The 24,208-nt window shown below is 42.3% G+C and overlaps 1 protein-coding gene across 4 annotated transcripts; it reads left to right on the top strand.

Moving 5' to 3' along the window:
• The first annotated feature begins 511 nt into the window (after positions 1–511).
• On the top strand, positions 512–21,222 carry LOC146641204 (protein-glutamine gamma-glutamyltransferase K-like). 4 transcript variants are annotated; one of them, XM_085398482.1, is made up of 14 exons: positions 512–1,964; positions 10,533–10,816; positions 10,944–11,135; positions 14,910–15,161; positions 16,251–16,369; positions 16,462–16,569; positions 16,869–17,046; positions 17,131–17,269; positions 17,631–17,823; positions 18,017–18,170; positions 18,303–18,587; positions 19,655–19,815; positions 19,913–20,049; positions 20,149–21,222. In XM_085398482.1, exons 2-14 carry the CDS (start codon positions 10,534–10,536, stop codon positions 20,306–20,308), a joined length of 2,361 nt encoding a protein of 786 aa, XP_085254608.1. In that variant the 5' UTR covers positions 512–1,964; position 10,533; the 3' UTR covers positions 20,309–21,222. The 4 variants fall into 4 exon arrangements, with proteins under 4 accessions (XP_085254608.1, XP_085254607.1, XP_085254609.1 ...); XM_085398481.1 differs by having other exon boundaries at positions 513–1,345; XM_085398483.1 differs by lacking the exon at positions 512–1,964 and adding an exon at positions 9,358–9,485.
• The last annotated feature ends 2,986 nt before the right edge of the window (positions 21,223–24,208 follow it).

The following is a 24,208-nucleotide window of genomic DNA, read 5'->3' as shown; positions in this document are numbered from 1 at the left end:
GGCTGCAGAGCTTTCAGGGGGTCCACCATCTTACCCAAGGTCATCTTGGGATGTGGAGGGGACTAAATTACCAGTGCTTTGTTTACTGGACCCTGTAGCATCTGAACCACAGTCAGTAACATTTTCCACACTATGTATAGTGAAGTCTTCTCTGTTTATTGAATTCTTGTATCCAGTGGTATCAGGAAGAATATTGTTACATGACTTTCATTGGGGTTTTACGCTTCATTAATTGCTCTCTTAATAGGATTAGGCTTTATTCAGCATTCATTTACCTATCAATCAGTGAAAACCAACTCAACCAGTCAGTGGTCATGTCTGTTGCATAAAAGTGAGTGGGCATCCACTCCCTTCCGGTTCACATATTCCTCGAAGCAGGCATCCCACATGTGCCATCAGGTAGGTCAAAGGTTTTCAGATCATGCCACTTTGCTGAAGGATGGGTTTTTGTCATGTGTCAAAGCAGAAAATGTCATCTTTTTTATTGTGCATTCATCTTTATATAAAGAATTCTTTACTTTACTGGAACAGCTAATCACGTTAAATATAACGGGGTACAGAGTTTGTAACTTTAACTGTCCAAAACAAGCAAAAAGTCCCAAAACATTCGTCCAGCTTTCTCCTCTTATCCAATTCATGGTCACGAGGGTGTCAGCTGCCATAGAGGAAGAGGGCTGTCGCAGGGTCAACAACACAGAGAACCATTCAAACTTCTTCTTAACTTATTCATTTTCCATATGTTAAAAAACAATGAACTTTTTAACATAATTAAGATGAAAAATACTAAAGAGAACAAGAAACTAGCTCAGTTTCTCAAACTGTCATATTTTCCAATAGTGGAAAAATTTTTAAGTGGATGTTTGATTTCACCTGCTCTGACGTTGGCTTCTGGTTAAACATTTGACATGATTGATGCTAGTGCAGCAGGGAGGTGTGTCCTCACTGTCTTACTGAGGATTAACCTGTTTTGTGTGAAAGTGGGAGAGGCACAGGTGAAAATTTGTTACTAACTAAAATCGTTGAAACAGGAGACAGTGTCAGTTTTTGCATAACTTATCCGATATAGTTCATACCAAGAGTGACAAGAAAAATTTATTTTCTCTCGTAATATTTAAAAGGCTGCTTGTGCCATGCCTAAATAATTTCTGTTGTTGCTTCAGCGTCTGGAGAAATATCTGGCCCGACTGCTCCATGTGCAACAGAAAGGCGTGTCCCCTGAGTCTTAGCCAAGTATTTAAAGCAGCTCTGAAGTTGGAGCTTGTTTAAGAAAGGGAAAGGCACATCGAAGACAAGGTTTCTCCCTCCCGACTGCATTTCTTTCACATTTCTTCTCAAACTGAACTGAGTGAGTTTGAACTCTATACTTGCTATGTAGCTCAGACAGATTTACACTTTGTGTTCCTAACAATGTTTACTGTATTTAGCTCACATTCATTCAATTGTTCTTCTAAACATTAGTTTTTTCAACCAAGTAATTCATTAATAGGGAAAAGGAGTATGGCTCAAACGCAGTTACGTATTGCTACCTCAGTTGCCATGTCAGGATTGTGTATTAATGAAAAAATAATGAAAAGGTTCATTGACATTTCTATTTCCTGCGAAATTAGCTCTTGCTGTCAATCAATTTTTTACATTAATGTATTTTTCTTCACAGTGAATTCCTCAAAAAATATCTGTATGCTGTACATATTAGATATGATTCACAGTAGCACCTTAATAGCTATTAGATTTGCCAAATTACGCATAACAGTTCAATAAATACAGTGATCATTTCCTGTCAGTTTAATTGTAATGCGAAATAGATATCAGAACTTCTCCTTGTGTTTCAAAACAAACGGTCCTGTGGTCAAAGAGGTCATGAGTGCAGCTGTGGATGCTTACTGCTCAGCACCCTCCTGAAGGAAAATACCCAGCTTTAATGAATAACACTCGGGTCTTTTACATCAACTGCTAAAGTCATGAGGGTAAACTAAGAATCTGACATTTGACTATCATTAAATAAATGCCAGTTTCAGTTGCTCATTGGTTCAGTCATCCAAGATGTGCCACTGCCAGCCAGAGAAAATATGCTCTGATTAGTTAGAGTGTAAAACAGCAGCTGAAGAAGTAATGACAATCGGCTGTCTCCTTCTCACTGATGGGCAGCTTCATGAAAGTTCCCCTTATCTCAAAATTTTACATTTGACAGATTATTTAATATAACATCATCCTGCAAGCAAACTAACAGGAGCTATGTCTATTCTGTGTGTCTCCTAAACCTATAGTAGGCCCTCATACAGGCCTACTATACAGATGTAGCTTATTAAGTGTCAAGTGGAGGGTGAAAAAACAGCTTAATTTAACGTTTTAGCCATTCTGCTGGCATGGGATTTTTACTATACTAAATCAACAAACAATAAAAGTGTGCTGGTCAGCACTGTTACCCCAGTAACGTTCAAGGTTCAAGCCTGTGTGCACGTGTATTCTTTCTTTTGGTAAGTTCACAGATGTGAATGTTCAGTTAAGTGGTGATTCTAAACTGGACATAGGTGTAGTGGTGAGGTTGAATGAGTTTGCCTGGGCTACTGCCCTCTAACCAGATAAACATCCAAATGGATTTATTTCCAAAAACCAAGTTAAGCATATCTTATATGTTGTTGTGCCGCTGCGTGATTAACTAAATTTTGCAGAACAATAGTCTAGTTCATCACAAAAATCTGGATATGAAGTTCATAAAAGGTTTCTGGGGCTCTTTATCAAAGGCGTCTTTGCTATTATCCTTAAATTTCTAGTCTTGAGAATATGTGTTGTTTTCTAAAAGTCGCGGGCAGGCTGTAATCTATCCCAGCTAATCTAGAGCGAGTCTATCGAGAGTAATTAGTAAGTGCTGTCATCTAGAATATAGATTTTGTCTGGTCCATTGTACCCACTGTGGGCCAATCTCGATGGATAACTTTTATCTTATTCAATTCTTTTGTTTTCAACAAATATATGCAAAGCTATTGACATTTACATTAACTCCTGCTATTCAGTGCAGGAGGATTTTCTGCAATTATTTTAGGTTATTTGCATGCTTATTTTTAGATAACTTTATAACTTTGTAAATGTGTCGATATTCACTTTTTTTTTTTTACTAGAAATGATGACTTGAATGGATGACCCATCTTGAATTAACTTATAACAATTTCAAACATTTTAAAAAGAAGTAGCGTTTTAGCAGACCTTTCAGCACATGCTGTTAAAATGCTCTGTAGGCAAAAAGGATCTTCAGTTTCTCTAAACAAGAATGAAAACAGTTTGTTTTTATATGTTTGTACTTATTTAGTTAGAAAATTAGTTCAACAGCTGAAGCTTTACATTGTTTGTGTCAAATTAAACTCTTTAAACAGAGAAAATATCAGTAGTGTGGTGGACCACTAGAGGGCTCCACTCACACCCAGTGTATAGGAAGTGTGTTCCTGTGTTTTGTGGCGCGATATGCGCAGTTGATGTTGGAGACGAATAAAGAAGGAGTGAGAACTGAGAGCTGTGTCGTTGATGCTTACCTCGACATTGGTGACCCCTGACTCGAGCATGCAACGGGCCGTAGATAACGCACACTCCGCTATGGATGCATCAGCGGCCGCCGGACCTCCGCCTCCTGTTGCAGCTACGTTCGCTGTGGCGCTTAAACTGCCGGACTTTTGGCTCCATGACCCCCCGTCATGGTTCGTACACGTGGAGGCTCAGTTCGCCCTTCTCGGCATCTCGGCTGACGACACGAAGTATCACCATGTGGTGGCCTCGCTCGACCCGCTGGCCACCCGTTGCGCGATGGCGCTCCTCCGGGACCCACCCGCCCAAGGGAAATACGCCGCCCTCAAAGAGCTGCTTCTTCGGCGCTATGCCCTCTCCGACGCCGAACGAGCCGAAAAGCTCCTCAACCTGTCAGGCTTGGGTGGCGGTACCGCGCTCGAGCTCATGGAGAACATGCTATCGTTGCTCGGGCCGGATGACGGTGGTGAAGGAAACTGTTTCCAGGGCCTACTCCGTGGATCGGCTTCCTCCGAGGCGTGGACGTCTATCAGCAGAGAATGTACCTTCACCTATCAGCAGAGAATGTCCCTTAGTCTGTAACACAGTCAAATATATTCTCAAGTAATATTCAAGCATGCCATTCAGCGTGTTAGTACGAGCAGCTCGGGAGCAGCTTGGGAGAACAAGAAAACAGAGACTGCTTTAGATTGTCTTCCCAAAGTGACTCAACTTTATTCACAAGTACAACAGTTTATATAGAGGGTAAAATTCATGAGACAGCAGATTTATCAGTTTAAACCAGTACAGACCAAGATAAGGGAGCGTCTTCCTGCCCTTGGGTGAAGAAGCATCCTTTGTGTAGTTTATTAGTTCAGCTACAATTGTGATTATCTCAGCGACATATTTTCAAGGCACAAAACGAAGAGTTCTTACATTAGTGAAATCTGAAACAAACCATTTGGCCTTCAACAGGCGTCTAAAAGATTAAGAAACTAATGTAGCTGAGGGAGTGATCTCTGTGGTATTTCAACCTTGTTGAATGACAGAGTTTTCCTGCATAATGTCACTATAAAACAATATCCAGTAAATGCTACCATGGTACTAAAATACCTAACAGGTGGTTTCCTCTTCGTGCACCTCTTCCTCCGCCAACTACCGGCCGCCGCGAGAGCTGTCCTCGCGAACTCTCCGCTTCTGCCTGCGAAGGATTATCGCTCACTGGCTGAAGAAGCGGATCGTATTCTCCTGGCTAGCCGCACTTTCGACGTTCACGCCCTGGCTACGGACACGCCGGCGGCACCTTCCAGGCCTCCACCTGCCTCCCCCGGAGCATCCGCCCCCTTGCTGACGGCAGGGATTGCTACACGCCGGCACCGCGGAAAGAGCATCTGTTTCTACCATCAGCGTTTTGGCGACAGAGCGCGTCGCTGCCTGCCGCCTTGCGCTTTCACGGCCCAGGGAAACGGACCCGCCAGCGCGCTGTAGCAGCCGCGACCGCTGGCAATACAGAAAGGCTGCTCTTCATAGAGGACTCGCGCTCCGGGAGACGTTTTCTCGTAGACTCCGGCTCCCAGAAGAGCCTCCTTCCCCCTACCGCTGCCGACGGACTAGCAGCGAACTGTGGGCCGCAGCTCATTGCAGCTAACGGCTCTCCCATCAAAACGTTTGGGGAAAGGTTGGTGACTGTTTGTTTTCATGGCCAGGATTTCGAGTGGAACTTTGTTGTTGCTGCTAGCTCTGTACCTATTTTGGGTGCTGATTTCCTGTGTGCTCATGGACTACTTGTCGATGTTGCTAACAGACGTTTAATCGATGCTCTCTCGTTTTCTTCGCTACCCTGTTTTACTCGGGCCGCCGAGCCCCTGATTCGGGCTAATGTAGTTACCTCCGGGGATGCTTTTCAGCGTTTGCTTTTAGAGTTTCCATCGCTGTCTGTCCCTAATTTCTCTAGCACGGTAACGAAGCATGGGGTTGAGCATTATATCCCCACGGTCGGGCCCCCGGTGTTCGCGCGCGCGCGCCGCCTCGACCCCGCGAAACTGTCCGTCGCTCGGGAAGAGTTTGCAGCCATGGAGCGCCTTGGCATTGTACAGCGTTCGAACAGTGCATGGGCTTCTCCGCTTCACATGGTGCCCAAATCGGACGGTCGGTGGCGGCCATGCGGAGATTTCCGCCGTTTAAATAATGCCACGGAGAATGACCGTTACCCCATCCCCCACATTCAGGATTTTTCTGCCAATCTCGCCGGAACGTAGATTTTTTCTAAAATTGACTTGGTGCGGGGGTATCACCAGGTTCCCGTGCGCCCCGAAGACGTTCCTAAAACCGCTGTCATTACCCCCTTCGGCTTGTTCGAGTTTTTGCGCATGCCGTTTGGCCTGAAAGGTGCCGCCCAGACCTTTCAGCGGCTGATGGACTCCGTTTTGCGTGGGCTGCCGTTCGTTTTTGTTTATCTGGACGATATATTGGTGGCCAGCTGCTCAGCGAGCCAGCACGAGTCCCATCTGCGCCAGGTTTTCCAGCGTTTGGCAGCGCACGGCCTGATCATCAACCCTTCCAAGTGCCAGTTTGGGTTGCCTGTTCTGGATTTCCTCGGGCACCGCATTTCCGCTGAAGGTGTGGTTCCGTTGCCCGACAGAGTCCAGGCCGTTTCGGCTTTCCCGCGTCCCACGTCGGTTAAAGCGTTGCAGGAGTTCTTGGGGATGATAAATTTTTACAACCGCTTTCTCCCCAGAGCTGCCCACCTGCTACAGCCACTCTATGCTGCCTTAAAAAGTAAAACAGCCAAAGATCCGGTTGACTGGCTGCCTGAACGCGTCCGTGCATTTTCCGCAGCCAAGTCTGTGCTGGCTGACGCCGCCCTACTGGCCCACCCGCTTCCATCGGCGGAGATCACGTTGACCACCGACGCCTCGGACGTGGCAGTGGGTGGAGTGTTGGAACAGCGGGTTTCAGGTCTCTGGCAACCGCTCGCCTTTTTCAGTCGTACGCTCCGGGATGCTGAACGCAAGTGCAGTGTTTTTGACAGGGAGTTGCTGGCCCTGCACCTCGCGACACGACATTTTCGTTTTTTCCTCGAGGGTCGCAACTTTACTGCGTACGTTGACCAAAAACCTTTGACGTTTGCGATGTCCAAGGTCTCTGACCCATGGAGCGCACGCCAGCAGCGCCAGTTGGCGGCCATTTCTGAGTTTACCACAGACATTCAGCATGTGGCTGGTAAGTCCAATCACGTCGCTGACTGTCTCTCACGTGTGTTGGTTTCTCCGGTGTATGTCGGCATCGACTACGCTGCCATGGCCGCCGAGCAACGTGCTGACCCGGACGTCCTTGCCCTTCAGTCAACAAAAACGGGCCTCGTGCTGGAGGACACCCCGGTGTGGGACGGCCCCGCCCGGTGGTTCCCCTTTCGTGGCGTCGTCGTGTTTTTGACTCGGTGCATGCCCTCTCTCATCCCGGCGTCCGGGCCTCGGTCAAGCTGGTCAGCGCCAGGTTTGTTTGGCCGGGCCTTCGCAAGGCGGTGAAAGAATGGGCGGCGGTTTGTATGCCAACGCTCGAAAATCCACCGGCACACACAGGCACCCCTCGAACCTTTCCGTGTCCCGGGTAGGCGTTTCGATCACGTTCATGTGGACCTGGTTGGTCCCTTGCCACAGTCACAGGGTTTCACGCACCTTTTGACTGTGGTGGACCGCACAACCAGGTGGCCGGAGGCGGTACCCCTGGCGTCCACGACAGCGGCGACGGTGGCCAGGGCATTTTTGTCAACGTGGGTTTCACGTTTCGGCCCCCCTGCTGACATTACCTCGGACAGGGGCCCCCAGTTTGTTTCCGAGCTTTGGTCTGCTATGGCTGACGGCCTGGGAGTCAAGGTCCACTGCACCACAGCATACCACCCGCAAGCTAATGGGATGTGCGAACGGTTTCACCGGTCACTTAAGGCCGCGCTCCGTGCTTCCTTGACAAGTGGCGACTGGGTCGACCGTCTTCCGTGGGTTTTGCTGGGATTGCGCAGCGCGGTTAAAGAAGACCTCGGGGTTTCCCCGGCTGAACTGGTCCTCGGCCAGCCTCTCCGGGTCCCCGGGGAATTCTTACCTGAGAGCCCTCCCCCATGTTTCGATACCTCTTTGTTGCCTTTTCGCCCCCCAAGAGACTCATTTCCTGTTCCTGGTCCTGTGCACCACTGCCTGCCTGACACTTTTGTTCCGAGTTCATTGGACTCTGCTCGTTTCGTTTTCGTCAGGCACGATGCCCATAGGACTCCGCTGCGTCCACCATATGACGGGCCATACAGGGTTCTTCAACCAGGCAACAAACATTTCGTTTTGGACTTTGGCGGTCGGCAGGAAGTTGTCTCTGTTGACAGACTTAAGCCTGCACATGTTATGCAAGAGGATCAGGTGGTCCCGGCCCAGGCCCCTCGCCGCGGCCGCCCACCTGCCACCGGGCTGATGGATTCTGTTTTTTCCCCCAGGAGCGACCCAAAATCAACGGAATCCGAGTCGTCTGCAGCTTTTTCTGACCGCCAGTGCCAGCCTCGCTCCCGGGCTGGGTTGCCCTCTGTCAGTTCCCCACCCCCCCAGTTCAGCCGTTCCGGCCGTTTGCTTAAGCCCCGGGTCCTGGACTAGTTCTGCTGGGTGTTCGGGGGGGCATGTGTGGTGGACCACTAGAGGGCTCCACTCACACCCAGTGTATAGGAAGTGTGTTCCTGTGTTTTGTGGCGCGATATGCGCAGTTGATGTTGGAGACGAATAAAGAAGGAGTGAGAACTGAGAGCTGTGTCGTTGATGCTTACCTCCACAGTAGAATACAAGTCTGCTAAAACTGTAATGGCACAACATTGTAGGTATTCTGGTTACTTCTCTTGAACCTTGATTGAACAAATTGATTTGCCGTATTGACTGTAGAAAAAGGGGGGGAAAAACCACTGTATCTTTAATAAATGTAGCTGTGTGGAGTACAATATATATACACATACATATATTTTTAAAAAGTGTTTTGTTGCTAGGCAATAAATCAGTTTCTGTGTGTGTAGATAAATGTGTGTCTTTGTTTCTACATTATCCACAGCTGTGCAATGACAAAATTCTTTGTCATTGCACAGCTGTGGATAAGAACATGTGCTCGGTTCCCCAGAGGACCACTCAAATGCTTTCACAGACTCATAAATCAGCTTCAGAGGATCAGCTACAGAACTCTCCTGAGGGTAGCCTACTGCAGAGTCAAAACACCCCTCCTAAGTCTTGCCGGGGGGGGGAGAATCATTCTTTATGCATACAGAACTAAGTTGAACAAAGTAGTTTAAAGATTTAGAGACAGACTAGGCTGAATCAAAACACACGTTTGAGTTTCTCCTTGAAAACAAATCAATGATTCATAAATGAAGGAACGAATATTCCTCACAGTTTTTGGTTCATAATGATGTGATAGCATCGTTGGCTCCTACAAATTTGTGGGTGTGATTAAAAGCTCCCATTCCACCACATTTTCAAGGTTGGTGCTCCATTTCAGAATCAGAAAGGGTTTTATTGCCAAATGTTGAGCAGGTTTACAGCATTGGGAAATTGCTGCGGTACGTAGTGCAAAACATACTGTAAGACAACACTTAAATAAACATAAGTGATGATCAGTGCAAAAATGGAACAGATGCAGAGAACACAGTATAGAGTCATGTGTTTGTGGTGTGAACAGTCATATGGTTATTGTTCATGAGTCCAACAGCAGGGGGGAAGAAACTGTTCTTATGGTGAGAGGTTCTGGTTCAAATGGACCGGAGCCTTTTGCCTGAGGGGAGCAGGTCAAACAGACTGTGTCCAGGGTGAGAAGGGTCAGCTGTGATCCGAGCTGCACACCCCAGTGTCCTGGAGGTGTAAAGGTCCTGCAGAGATGGGAGTCTGCAGCCAATCACCTTCTCAGCATAGCGCACAACATGCTGCAGTCTCTGTTTGTCCCTGATAGTGGCTCCAGCGTACCACACGGTGATGGAGGAGGTGAGGATGGACTCGATGATTTCAGTGTAGAATTGCATGCATTAAAAAATGTTCAGTCAGTATTAAGGGGGCCTGAGGTGTGTTACGAAAATATCACGCACACTATGACATTATTACCAGCAGCATGAATTGTTGTTTCAAGGCAAGATAGATCATGGACGTTTTCATGTTGTTTACACCGAATGTTGCAGCAGAAATCCAGACATGTTTCTCCAGTTAATAGACATTCTTATGGATAATGGTAATGGATAATGAATATTCTCCATTTAAAAGCAGCCATTCAGTCGTTCAGATCAGAATCAGAATCAGAATGGGTTTATTGCCAGATGTTGAGGTTTACAACATTAGGAATTTGCTGCGGTGCTTCAGTGCAAACAATAAGAATTAAAGTGCTATGTAGAAAGAAAGATATGTGCATGAGATATACATGGTTAGCTAAGGTTAGCTAAGATAAAGAAATTGTTGAAAGACTATCTGTAAGCAGTCAAGCAACACTGAAATCACTGACTATAACCAATAAACAGTAGAAATGGTTGCAGTTTAATATGAATAACATGTAATATTTATAATACTTTCTTGAGATTACCATGCCATTACCATTTTCTTCTTTTTCCCTGCCCAGATGTTGCACTCTGGGAAATAATATGTTAGGGTAGAGTTTCACTGCAAGATTATGTTCCGGTTTTTTAAATTTATTTCAAAGGACTTAAATCAGCAATTTCTCACACTGAAGCAAAGACATGATGCATAGAATCCATCAGTAATGAGCCGGTGAGCTTAGATCATAAGATACTGAAGCTTTGATGGATTAAAAATACTGCTGAACTTAGCTGATGAAAAGACCCTTCTTGTCTTTGTTCACAGTGACAATGGATTACCTTTTAGATCACTTACTGTGGTACCTTAATCATTTATGACCATTTTATGAACAGTTGTGAAAAGAAATATATGCATAGAAGCATTTGTAAAGGCTGGGATGTTAACTATTATTAATACCAAAGTCATTGATTATCTAATTGTTGTTCTTTATAATTTTTTTTTCTCCAGAATGCCTGCAGAGAGGCGATCAGCAAGAGGCAGATCTGCAGTAGGTCGCTTTCCATCTGTCACTTTTGGATTTGGGGAGGACACAGAGGCAGAAAAAGAAGAGCCAAAGGAAAACAATGTTAAAAAAGGAAATGCATGCAAGGAGTGGCTGCGTAAGGTCTGCCCATGCTGCTGTCCCAAGCATGATGATGGCATAGACACTGAGGTCACGCTGGTTGATGGGCCGGGTAAGGAGGACGGGGGAAACGGCGAGAAACCTGTGCCTGGTGACAAAGAGCTTGACGGTGATTAGAGAGACTCCATATAGCCACTGTTTACCCCCCCCCCCCCCCCCCCCCCCCAAAAGGGAAGAAATGCCAACAATATGAAATACTTCAACGTGTCCTATGTTTTTTCTTTTCTTTTCTTCAGAAGTCCTTCTCAAAGTGAAGTCAATAGACCTCCTGAAAAGCAAATCAGGGGCGAATCGCACAGAGCATCACACTCATCTCTACCAAAGTGATAATTTAATCATCCGCAGGGGGCAGAGTTTCGAGATGTGGATAACCTTATCTCGACCTTTCAACCCCTCCTCCGATGAGCTTCATCTCGACCTTAAAACAGGTTTGTGAGAAGTGAATGGAGACTTTTATAAAAGTAATACATGTTATAGTGTTGTTTTGTTTTTTGGGGCAACAGAAAATTTCAAATTTGACTGAATTTCATCCAAGACTAGCCAGAAATATTTAGAGCCAGAGTATGAAACTGGATGGGAAGGATCCAAACTGGTCACAACATACTCACATGTTTTCCTGAAATCTTGTGCAGAGCAGCACATGATACAGTGCATATAGTGGGGAGCCTGTTCTAATATAGTCTACTGTGAATAGGAATGAATGGAGCTAAATTGCTTTTTCTTTTTTCTTTTTTCTACATGCACTTCCAGACAAAGCAGCCCCATTTTTAATTGTTTGTAGTTACAGTATTGATTATATTCCTGAACTGAAATGAAACTCAATGAAATGCAGTGAAATTTTGTTTTCTTATTCTCCTGTGAAGTATTTCTTTTCTGCAGTAGTTAAGCACCAAGATGCATCCATAAACCAGATGATATTACTTCTCAAATAATTACAGTAAAATAGGAGATCACTATCAGCAACAGCTTCCTGTGTTATCTGAAGTCAAGGCACGGTATTTAAATTAAAAAATCCACTGGACAGCTTTGTAAAGTTAAGCTAGCCCTAGAAACCACAATAGTTGTTTGTTTCTTTTGCAGGCTCCAAACTTGTTCTCACAGCTGAAATTGGGCATTTTAACATGGGAATGCACACATGCTGACTTTTTTTTAGTGCCAATTTCAAGAAGTTGCTGGGGATTGCATCAAAGGTTTTGGACTGCAGGTCTTATAGGGCCCATTCATTCATTATAAATGGCTCTCCGGAGAGTAGAAGCTCTCTAATTTACAAAAAAAATACATTTTTTTCTTTTATGCTCACATCTTGTACTGTGTTTTTTTGCTGATTGTGTGTTGAGGCTGCATAGATGTGTGAAATAGATACTTATAGATATATGGGAAGGCTGTGGATGAGAGAAGGGGATTTTTTAGTTCAGATTGCTATGGTAACAGTTGGGGTTGCTATGGTCCTGGGAGAGTGTTTTACAGATGCAATCTTCAGTCCTGCTGATACTAGAGATCCCTTCTACTGAGAATTCACTGTCACTGCTGCCACTGCCAGCTGCATGAGCCTCGGACGCCACCTGTTTACCCAGTGTGCATGCCTGTCTCTGCACACTGCTTGTGAGAATTGAATGCTGTCAGACAGGGAAAACCAATATAGATCTTACAATTACAGCTGTGTGTGATAGCAAGTTAGGGACACTTAAGCAGAATAATTACAGTGCTGCTGCTACAGAAAAGGTGGGCTCTATAATGCACTGTTTAATGAAAGGTTTTGTTTTGGTAAAGTGACAGAATAATAATGTATACATTTTAAATTCTAGATTTTGCATTTAGAGGGAAAAAAATATAGTTCTAACCTATTTTATCCATAATTTGAGACAAAAACAACAGCGACATTCAACGTGAACACTAATTTAAAAAGCCATCTGTAATACCAGCAATAAGCAGGAGAACAAAAGCAGCAGACAATGCCAGTTTTTATGCTTTTGAAAACCATAATACCGCTCTCCAGAATGGCACTGCATTACTAACTAAATTGCCCCCAGCTCTCTGTTTTCAGGCATGCTTACAGTACCCTATATTCAGTCTAAAGACTGTACTCTGAGACACATCAGACACACAGCACAAAAGCTAATCACAGCACAACCTAAAACGACACACTGTTTTAAATAGTCAAGGATTTTTTAGGCGAAAGAGAGTGACAGTTGACAGATGCTCTGACCTTTTGGTTCGGAAGCCCTGCAAAAAATTTTAAGGAGGTGATTCTTGTCACACCTGACAAAATGAAAGTGTCAGGCACAGTGAACTGCACGTTGACAGTTTTTTCTTCTCTGTTCTTTCCCCCTGTAAGGCAGAGAAAAGGCCTGGCAGTAAACAAAAGGGTTAATACACCCTGGAACTATCAAATCTCAATATTTCTAGGAATAGTTGTCTTTAGAATCTTTAGCCAGCAGCTGTTTACTGTTGCTTTGCAGAAATGCAGGCCGTGCGCAGCAGGAAACCATAAACTGAAGATACAAAACAAAAGTGTAAGAATGTCAAGTTGTGGCAGTTACTCATCAATTAGGAGTAAACTCTTTAACAATTATCATCAGACTTTTTGGGTTTTGCTCATTTGTACCCAGAAGTGTCTGAAAATGTCATGGCCATCTGCTAATTACAGTTCTTTTGTGCACTGGTATAATTTATGTCCCAATTATTGAGCAATAGCCACCGAAAACAGAAGGCTTCATCAACTGGTCTCCTTGAATATCTACAGCACTTATCATGCATATTTATCTGTTAGATTTAACAAGCTTGTCGAATTATAAAGGAGTCTTGCTCCTTTCCAAGGATATTTTTTCATTCTTGGACTCAGCTACAGAGGCCTTAGTAACTCTTTCTTGATTCTTAGTTTAAAATATCCTAATTTATCTTCTCATGAGTTATGTTGAACCCCAACATTTCATCCACTGTTTGGGAAAAAACAACAACAAAAAAGCTGTATTAACTTTTCTCCTTTCCCGGTAACATTCCTTTAAGTCAATTTTCTTCTGATTGGCAGCCTCATGAAAACAGAAGGTTTAGACAGCAGGTGGGAGGGGCTTATGTGTTCACACTCAGAGCTGTGCGCCTGAGAGTGTTATGTTTCTCTCCCTCTGTTTATCTCTTGCTCTCTTTTGTTTTTATAAAAGAAAATCATAAAGTCTTCCCTGAACCAGAGTTAGAGTCTCGAGTAGCTGTCACTGGGTTAGAGTCCCTCAGTGGTTATGTAAAGGTGTAGTCTTTGTCCATGTTAATGAACTTGCTATCTTTATCACTCGTGGTGGCTAGTGGTGCACAGCTGCTGCTTTCCCATCAGCCAGTAAGTCATTATGGCGTCCTGGCATCTCCTGTCTGTTTTTTCCCTCCCTCTTGGTCACTATAATGCAGAGGCAACTACTTTTTCCTTAACAATGGCCGTTTCATTCATTTTCCTCATGTCTTTGCGAGCCGCTTTCGATTCCTTTTGTCACACACAATCAGTGGCCTGTCTGTCCATGACTGAATCAGATAAACATCTCAGGGTGAAACTGGAGAAAAGCAAATCAGTTCTCTTAAGGCATTTGAAAACACAGTCAAGACAAGGTCACACCCACTGAGGGTAGAGAGTGATAGCCATGGAAAGCTGTTGTTTTCCACTATCACTTTAGAAGGAGAGCTCCTTAATGTGGCAACAAATTGAACATTTCAGCTGTTTGTACTGTGGGAAATTGTGAGTTTATATATTATAGAAAACACTATTTTTTTTGTTGTCTTTGAAGATCAAGCTTTCTTTTGATAATGATGAGGCCACACTAACTTCAAACGTCAAGATAGTGCAGTAACAGTGAAGCTGAAAACATGGAGACTTTTATAGCACAGCTGCGCTGAGATCAAATGCTGTCACGCAAGGTGTGTGTGTGTGTGTGTGTGTGTGTGTGTGTGTGTGTGTGTGTGTGTGTGTGTGTGTGTGTGTGTGTGTGTGTGTGTGTGCGCGCACGTGTGTGTGTGTGTGTGTGTGTGTGTGTAGACAGCTTGTCAGGACAGAGCTTTCTGTGTTCCTTCTTTTTAGTTTCTGTTGTTCAAACATACTCTGGGAATGCAGGTGTGGTTTTAATTGAGGGAAGTGATTCTTAAAAAAAAGCACAGTAACTGTTTGGGCATGTTATGAATAACAGCCAGTAACACTTTTTTTCTTTTCTTTTTCACCTACTAAGGTCCATTGGCAGTAGTGGCAAAGGGAACTCATGTAATCATCCCACTGGTGGCGAAGCTGGAGGGTGATCGCTGGGAGGCTGCTGTTGTGAAACAGGAGGACAAAAAGATAAAACTGTTGGTGAATTCTCCAGCCACAGCCGTCATTGGCCGATATCAACTCACAGTGGAAACAAATAATCAAAATGGATCGGCCAGTTCCACACATGACCCTGCCAATGACATCTACATATTGTTTAACCCCTGGTGTCAAGGTAAATATGGACATCTTATGGTTAATTTATACTTCTGGAATGAATCTATGCAGAGCCTATAATGCAGCCTATGCAAGTGGCCAACCCTGCTACCAGTATTTATACCTGTGTGGGTTGTGGTGATGGTGATGTGCAGTTACATTTCTAGGTTGGGCCACATCAGGCTATTGTGTAGGTTATTGTGTACATACAAAATTGCATACTTGGAGTTTTTTGGAATAAAGTCCTCTGGCATTAGTGTTAAATAAGAAAATCAAATTCTCATATTGAGAATGGCAAATAAAAAAATTATTAAATCACCTAGTGTATCATATTTGATACATACAGTTTCTTGTGAGTGTTTTGTGACTTCAAAATCATCGGTGTGATTTTCCCCCCTGATAAATCTAAAGAAGTTACACAACAAGAAAAAAATGGAAATTAAAATGTATTTTTTAAAAAAAACAAATTTGTTTTTTGTTTAGGCTTTAAAGGGTTAGTTTTTGTTTGCAGTGTTGTTATTTGTGGTAGGCTGGTCACTTATGGTGCTACTATCTTTTGTGCTAAATAGCAGTATCTTCCCACAGTTATCACTAAATATAACATGTTCAGGTTATGCTGCTAGCAAGAGTATTTTTCTTGCCAGCATCTCCCTCCTTCTGTTCAGCTTCATCTTCTTATGTTGTAGTGAGTGTATCTTTCCAAAAATACCACACTATTTCTCTGAAATAATGCCCTATACAAAGCAGTGACAGCCCCTAAAATGACAACTACTGAACCTCTCAAAAGTTCAGTACAAAAATTACAAGCGTCACCAGACGACAACAGACGTATGCCATCGTTTCCAAATATATGTGTAGGAGGTGCTCTTATACAACAAGCACAGTATGGATATACCCTTGTCATCAGTTCAAAATAAATCTCCACAGACAGCCTTCAAGAATGACTCAGACAGTTTAATAAAAGATATTTAGGGTGGTAAAAATACCATGAAACTGTGATAGAAAAGAAACCAAATTTAGAAGATAAAGCCTACTTGTAGAGTCTATGCTTCAGAGTGACCTTGTGTTATTTCCAGTTAAAAATTTAGCCTTTCCTATTTTCTGTCAGATGACATTGTGTACATGGATTCTGAAGATGAAAGGCAAGAGTACATCCTAAATGACACTGGACGAATCTACTATGGCACAAAGGATCAAATTGGAGCGAGGACATGGAACTACGGACAGGTGAGGGTGCTCTGAATCTTAATGTTTAATGACCAAGCTTAGCGGTCGAAACTGACATGGTCTCCTCATGTTTTCCTTTCATTTGATATCAGTTTAATGACAGGATTCTGGCTGCTTGCCTCTTTGTCATGGAAAAGAGTGGAACTTCTCCATCTGGGTGGGGTGACCCAGTTAATGTGGTGCGAATCATCTCAGCAATGGTGAGACGAGATCCCAACTAACAACGACATCACTGGACATACAACAAACAGTAAAATATGTTAAACCGCATATGCCATATCATAGTCCCCTAAACGCAGGCAGTGGCTGAAAGCTGGAGTGGATACCAAGTGGCCAAATGGTGGCTGCACACTTCTGCTTACACCTGCTATGGATTAAATGCAAAAAACAAATGTCCAGATTTGAATTAATAAACAAAAAACCTAGCTAACTTAAGGTATTTCGGGTATTGTCCTTAAAGTCAACCATGAAAACATGAAACACTTCCTTTATTTCTCAGGTAAACTCCCCTGATGACCAAGGTGTTTTGGAGGGAAACTGGTCAGGAGATTATTCAAATGGAACTTCTCCAACAGTGTGGAGTGGAAGTGTAGAAATCCTTGAGGAATACCACAAAAAGAATGGAACCCCTGTTAAATATGGCCAGTGCTGGGTGTTTGCTGGTGTAGTCACTACAGGTTAGACTTTTTTCAGCTAACAATAAATTTATTTGATCAAACTAAGTGGCTGATACGATATTAAACCCATTGTCTTCTTTTCAGTTTTACGGTGTTTAGGCATTCCCACCCGAACCGTGACCAACTTCAGCTCAGCACATGACACAGATGTTTCATTGACAACAGATGTGTACCTGGATGAGAACCTGGAGCCTATAGAGAACCTCAATGTGGACTCAATTTGGTATGTTCACCATATGTCACATTTACCTTGACTTACAAAGAAGGAGGTTAAGCGTTGCATGACTCTAGTGGCTTAATCTAAAGTTACTCCTCAGTGGTACAAGTACCAGTATTTGGAAACAACTAAAAGATAAGTGGTATAGCCTAATAATTTAAGTCTGACGATACAAAGATGGCAACATCAGCACATGTGTCTTCATTTATACATTGGTATGTGGTTGATTTACTTTAAAATTGTTACAACAGGTTTTAAAAACTACCCACAGAAACCTCATAGTACTTGACAGATTTACGCAGAACTAAAATTTCCACAGCTGTTTTCACTATAACTTTAGTTTACCAACCATAATTGTTTTCTGAAGGAACTTCCATGTGTGGAATGACTGCTGGATGGCTCGTAAGGACTTACCTCCTGGCCACGGAGGATGGCAGGCTGTCGACGCCACGCCTCAAGAGACCAGCCAGGGCACCTACTGCTGTGGCCCTGCTTCTCTCGCCGCTGTGCGCTATGGTCAGGTCTACCTGAAAAGTGACACAGCTTTTGTGTTTGCTGAGGTTTGTGAAATATTCTTCTTTACTGTGTTTTGGGAAGGTAGAAGACATTTATCATAGTAGATATGAAAACACTGTATACTGATAAGGATTCATATGGCACGCATTAAATATATGCATGACAGCTTCCTTTGTGGTGGGGACTTTATTTTCTAACCCCATCTCTCTCTCATGGTCTGTCTCATCGATATCTCAGGTGAACAGTGATAAAATCTACTGGCAGAAAAATGCAGATGGGACCTTCACTCAAATATACAGTGAGAAAAAGATTGTGGGCATCTCCATCAGCACCAAAGCAGTTGGCTCTAATGAACGCAGTGATATCACCCACCTTTACAAACATCCTGAAGGTAGCATCAAACAAAAAAGCAGACACTTACTTAGACTTAAAGGAGATCACAAAAAATTTAAAAAGGGCTATAACTGAGATATTATTTTTGGATAACTTATTCAAATATCTCAACATTTCTTGTCATTCTCAGGCTCAAATGAGGAACGCATTGCTGTGGAAACAGCATGTAGCTTTGGCTCCAAAGCAAAAGCTTATTCATCTCCTACAGCTCAGGATGTCTCTTTAGAAGTTACGCTAGATGGTGAAGGTCCTAAAATGGGAAAAGATGCAGAGCTGATGATCACGTTGAAAAACAGCAGTTCACAGCAACGCAGTGTCAGTCTGCACAGCCAGGTGTCAGTCATGTACTACACCGGTGTCCACAAAGCTACAGTCAGAACTGACACGACAGATATAGAAGTACTTCCCAATGAGGGTGAGTGGAGCATTTCATTTTGGATGACTTTTTTTCATCAGCAAGATCACAAGGCTTATCTCACAAGCAGAATAAATATTTTTTTTATTATTTATTGAAGTCTGGATCGTAGTCCTTTTTCCCTCCACCACCATCTCTATGGGCAAGGGCAGACACCTTTTTGAAGAAGCCAATTTCCACTGCGTGACTCCATAGTCTTAAACTTATGAAGAGGGGAAGCCTTTGGGCTCATCTCTGCCGTTACCACTGCATCACCACACAGACATGACACCGAAATATCTGACAATACACGGTCCATTCTTCTCCCACTTGTGAACAAATCCCTAGATTACTTGAATTCCTCCACTCCAGAGAGAAACTCAATCATTCCTAATCCACAGTTTGCAATCCAGTCTTTTCAAGCTGGCTTGAGACTTGGAGATGCTTTCTGCCCTCAGCGGTGCCCATACATTGTATCTATATATGTTATAAAAGGAATCAATGATGTCTAGGTGTAGCTTTCCTGTCAATCTTCACTGTATCTGTCCAATAAAGCCCAAAAAAGGCCAAAAAATATATATATTAAAAAAAAGATTAACTTGATATAATATTATGAAGCTAAATATGTTTGAAAACATCTGCTGACAATGGTTGCAGGTAAATTATTGTAAAAAATTATAATGTACTGGTGCCTAACATTACAATACCAAGTTCTGTCAAATTTTGGGATGATACAGTTGCATTCGCATTCATTGAGGGGATCAAGGAGGCAGAATACAGGAAACCAGTGAGTGACTTTGAGGGGTAGTGTGGGAGGTACCGACTGCACCTGAATAATTACAAACTCTGAATAATTACAAACTATATATATATATATATATATATACATATATATATATATACATATATATACATATACACATATATATATATACACACATATATATATACACATATATATATATATATACACATATATATATATATATATATATATATATATATATATATATATATATATATATATATATATATATATATAATATCACTAATTATAAAGGCCATCTTCACTATTCTGTTGTCTACAGAAAAGATTCTGGAGTGGGCCCTGGAATACAAAGACTACAAGGACAAACTGATAGATCAGGCTGCCCTGATGCTTACAGTATCAGGCAGGGTCACAGAAACACAGCAGATCCTTGCTACTCAGTTCAGTTTCCGACTCAGAACACCAGACCTCATCATTAAAGTAAGCCACGTAGTTAATCAGGTGATTATTACAGGAAAGAAGATTAAGATATAAATCTATATCTAAAGTTGTTTTCTTTCCGTTTTTTGTCAAATAGCCACTGGGGAAGGCTGTGGTAGGAGAGAAGATGTCAGTAGAGATTTCATTTACTAATCCACTGCCACAAGTGCTGAAAGCAGTGATATTCCATGTGGAAGGACTTGGCCTTCTGACTGCTCGAATGATAAATTATGGGTAAGGAGGAATAATATACTTTATACTGTGTTTTTTTTAAATACCTTGTCTAGCTATCTCTTTTGTGATTGCTACTGTCATTTCCTGTCCTACCCTCAGAGATATTGGCAGCCACGCTTCTGTGTCTCTCACTGAGCAGTTCATCCCCACCCTTTCTGGAACGAGAAAATTACTAGTTTCACTGGACTGTAAGCAGCTCACGCAGGTTCATGGTGTGAGTGACATCACTGTGGAGGAGAAAAGCAACGCCCCTCTATAGTGATAATAGAGCCACTTTGAGGCTGAATGCTGACAGTTATTTCATTTATATAGGCACTGATTGTGTCTTTTTTTCTGCTTTTTGCTTTCTATATGATAAGCCAGTATTTTTTTCACAAAGCACAGTACTGATTTGTTTTTGCAGTAGAATATTGAAATTACTTATAACCACGCGTAACCATAAAATATTTGATAACATGGTGGCGTTTATGGGCTGTTACAGAGAATAGACTGTCTCTACAATAAGAAAACCAGTATTAAACTGCATAAAAATTTCTTTACATCTTAATGCTCAAACTCTTGCAACATACTTCTACAATGCATTGAACAAGGCAGCATCCATAAAACCTCTTTGGAACATGTTTGCTCTTGCAAAGGTGTCCATGTGGAACCAGAAAGTTTTTATCATGACTTTTTATGAAATCTTATGTAAGCATTGTAAATGTCATCATTATGCTCTGACAGCCGATCAAGCACTATAGCTAGCACTGACATGTATTGATGTATTGAACTAAAGTGACAATTACTCACATTTCCTCATCTTGTATGCTTCTAGACTTGCAAAAAAAAAAAGAAGCATTGAACATTATTCTAAACCAACCAGTGCAATAGAGACATAATCGACACACCACATAAGCACCTCACGTTTTCTTGGAATATGCAAAAAGTATGCATATGAAAGTATGTGGTTACTATGATTAGGAAACAGTCTGGGGACCCACAGTAGATGCTGAGGTTGGACCATCTGCTGGCTTTAATGTAAGAGATGTGCTTATGTAAAGACTGGCGTTATGTTTATGTCTTTGATTCTATTTTTATATATATTTATTTTGTTTATTATGTGATGCCAAAAGAATCATTTAAATATCAAATCACTACTTAAATGCTATTATATTAATAAAATGCCACTTATTAAAATTATGTTTTATTCTGTGATTTATTGATTTTTAATGTCAGCGTGTGCCCATTGTTATGCAGCTGCTGTCAAAAGTTCTCTGTGTCTCTGCTAAGAATTTTTTTTTTCAATGTTGCCAGTTGCCAGTGTTAAACTATTTAGCATGTGCTTGAATGTTGTTTGTTGGTGGCAAATAGGCTGGCTGGAGTATTTTTAAAAATCTACTGGGTTTTCCCCATACAACAGTCTCTAGAGTTTACAGAAAATTATACAAAAAAGAAAATATCCAGTGAGTATCCGTTCTCTAGACGAAAATTCTTGATGATGAATGTAGAGAAGAGCGTTCAGGCAGCTTCAAGCCAATGGTAACTCAAATAACTACTTGTTATAATTAAAAGTATGCCAAAGACCATCAGAATGCAAAGAATGCACTCAAACACTGAGTGCTGACTCCCCACAAGGGTGTGTATTGAGTCCACTGCTCTACAGCCTTGGTAAATGGCCTAGTACTTATATAGCTCTTTTTCATTCTAACTGAGCACTCAAACACTCGCACTCATTCATACAAGCTCTTCTCTATACATAAGCACCTTGTCTAACACAGCGTTGGCTTCTCTTTTTGCAAATTGCCTCTTCAACCCTGGCAAAAATCCATTTACACAACATAGCAGTTGCACTTATAGAGCGCTATAAAGGTGAGGATATGCATTGCATCGTCTCTGCCAATAAACTGGATTATGTGCCCTTGGAAGAAATGCATCGGTGGAGTATTTGTTTTTGTCCTTTACAGTGGCATCAGCAGCTGCAGTGTGGGTGGGTTTCACTGTCAAAAAAATTCCCACAAACTATCTGTTGAATTGCTTGCTGTGGCTGCTGCTGCTGTTCCTGCTGACTTTTAAACTTTCTGGGAGTTTGTTCTACACACTGTCAATCAAACCTAGAAACAGACTGTGAAATGCAACATAAAGAAACTGAAACAACATAACTGTGTATTTGCTTTAACGCTGTCAATTGCTTTGATATTAACTACAACAAAATGCTAGCACAGACCCAGAATAGCCAGTGAAGCTATGTTGACTCAGTAATGGCACATCACAGGAAATAAGTACATACAGCTACAGCTGTGGTGTGTAAAATTAACATGTGGTGAACATAAAAGCGTTGGAAAACGTCACCCGCTTTGTCGCTCTTCCTCTGAGCTCTTCACTCTCTCCGAAGGTTTCAGTGAGGTTTTCTTTTCACATAGAAATTTCTAAATCAACAAATAACACGGAAGGACAGAGTCTGTTGGATTTATGAAACTGTTTCATCAATGTCTTTCTCTATTAAATGATCTTAGCTTTCTGAGGAAGTGTAGATGCTGCTGTCCCTGCTTTCACAGACCTTCAGTATTTCCATCAATTTCCAATGTAGCAGTTTTCAAATCACTATGGTTAGTTACAGACCATCTGTTTATATATCAAACTATCCAAACAAACTGGTAAAAGCAAACTGAATCTCTCCACAGCCAAACCACTTGTAGGTGTTCACATAGCCTACAGCCACTCCAGTTTTATTTGTTTACTGGAGTGTGCTGTTTGCAGTGGTGTGAAAACATATCAAGTACAGTGTTTGGCTCCAGTCCTGTCTTTTTCCCAAGGTTACCTCCTGTACACAAACTACTTCCTTCACAAAAGGCTACTTTCATCTTGCTTTCCCAGTAGTTTTCTCTCCACAGGTGTAACAACTCTGAGTTAGGTCCCAGGGCAGATTTTCTTATTGGGCCCATACCACCATATTGTACTGGAGCAATCGAGCTTCTCTTATTCTCTCCCTTTCTCTCTCTGTAACACACACACACACACACACACACACACACACACACACACACACACACACACACACACAGTAGGTGCAAAAGCAATATATAGCATATAGCAATTCTCAATATTAACTATAGCATCATTCTAGATTTGATCAGCACCATGGACAGCAACTAGAGTCAGCAGTTGGGGGAATGGACATATTTGTCTAAGATTATCCTAAAAGCTCACACCATCTTCTTCAAGTAGACTACCACAAGCCTGTGATCAAAGACTGGAAGCAGTGGTGTGTTTGATAAGAAGCTAAGATAAATCAACTGGAACTAGTTCTCTGCATATAAGTACAAGAATTTTAAAACAAACCCTGAAATCTGCTGGGAGCCAATGTAAAGAATATAAAATAGAAGCAATGTGAGTTCACTTACTAGAAAGTGTTAATAGTCTGTCAGTTTGTATAGCGGGGAGGTGTGAACGAGATTATTTGTTTGAGCTGGTAACGGGCATTGCAGTAATCTAGGCACGATGATACAAATGCATGAATAGTTTTCTCCAGTTCCACTGAGGAGACTATTGCTCACAATTTGCAAATGTTACTTAACTGTAAGAAACAGGAATGAGAAATAGATTTTACATGTAAGCCAAAGCCCAGAGAGGAATCAAATATTGCACATGTGACATTGCAGATGAGCAAAAGGAAGCAATCACTTGACTGATGTTTGGATGTAATTCAGGAGGAGCTATAATCACAGTCTCAGTCTTCTTGGAATTTAAAACAAGATCATTATTAGACTGCAAGTAACCAGCCTGGATTAAGCAATCAACAAGGATGGACCTTCTGCTAGCGAAGCTTAAAAGAGATTTAGGACTGAATGTCATCAGCATAAAGTTGGTAAAATGTCCCTAAAAGATTGAATGATTCCAGCAAAAGGAAAAGTATAGAAAGAAAAGAAAAAGAAGTGTAAAGCAGGTCTGGGTGGTTGCTAGTGCTTATGGAAAGCACAAAAAAATAAACCACATGCTGTCATAGAACTGGACAAGTCTTTTAGATGCATAGTGCAGGAATGAGTGAGCTTTTACAGCTGAACACACCAGGCCCAGGCGTAGCTCATGCAGCTATACATGCTCTGATCAGCACCTGCAGGACAAAGCACAGCACAACAAAAGAAAACATACCCTTAGTACCCACATGGCCCAGGGGTTTTTA

Source organism: Rhamphochromis longiceps, linkage group LG23, assembly GCF_057381845.1.
Source record: "Rhamphochromis longiceps isolate RC_006_pf linkage group LG23, R_longiceps_female_GT1.1, whole genome shotgun sequence".
NCBI lineage: Eukaryota > Metazoa > Chordata > Actinopteri > Cichliformes > Cichlidae > Rhamphochromis > Rhamphochromis longiceps.
This window is presented reverse-complemented; position numbering and strand designations above follow the sequence as displayed.

What these genes read in the sequence shown, in the direction of transcription:
- LOC146641204 (XM_085398480.1), top strand. Translation starts at nt 10,462, where the DNA reads ATGTTAACTATTATTAATACCAAAGTCATTGATTATCTAATTGTTGTT. An exon ending in GGACATGGAACTACGGACAG is followed by an intron (nt 16,370 to 16,461) that starts GTGAGGGTGCTC and finishes ATTTGATATCAG; the next exon opens with TTTAATGACAGGATTCTGGC. An exon ending in CTCAATGTGGACTCAATTTG is followed by an intron (nt 17,270 to 17,630) that starts GTATGTTCACCA and finishes TGTTTTCTGAAG; the next exon opens with GAACTTCCATGTGTGGAATG.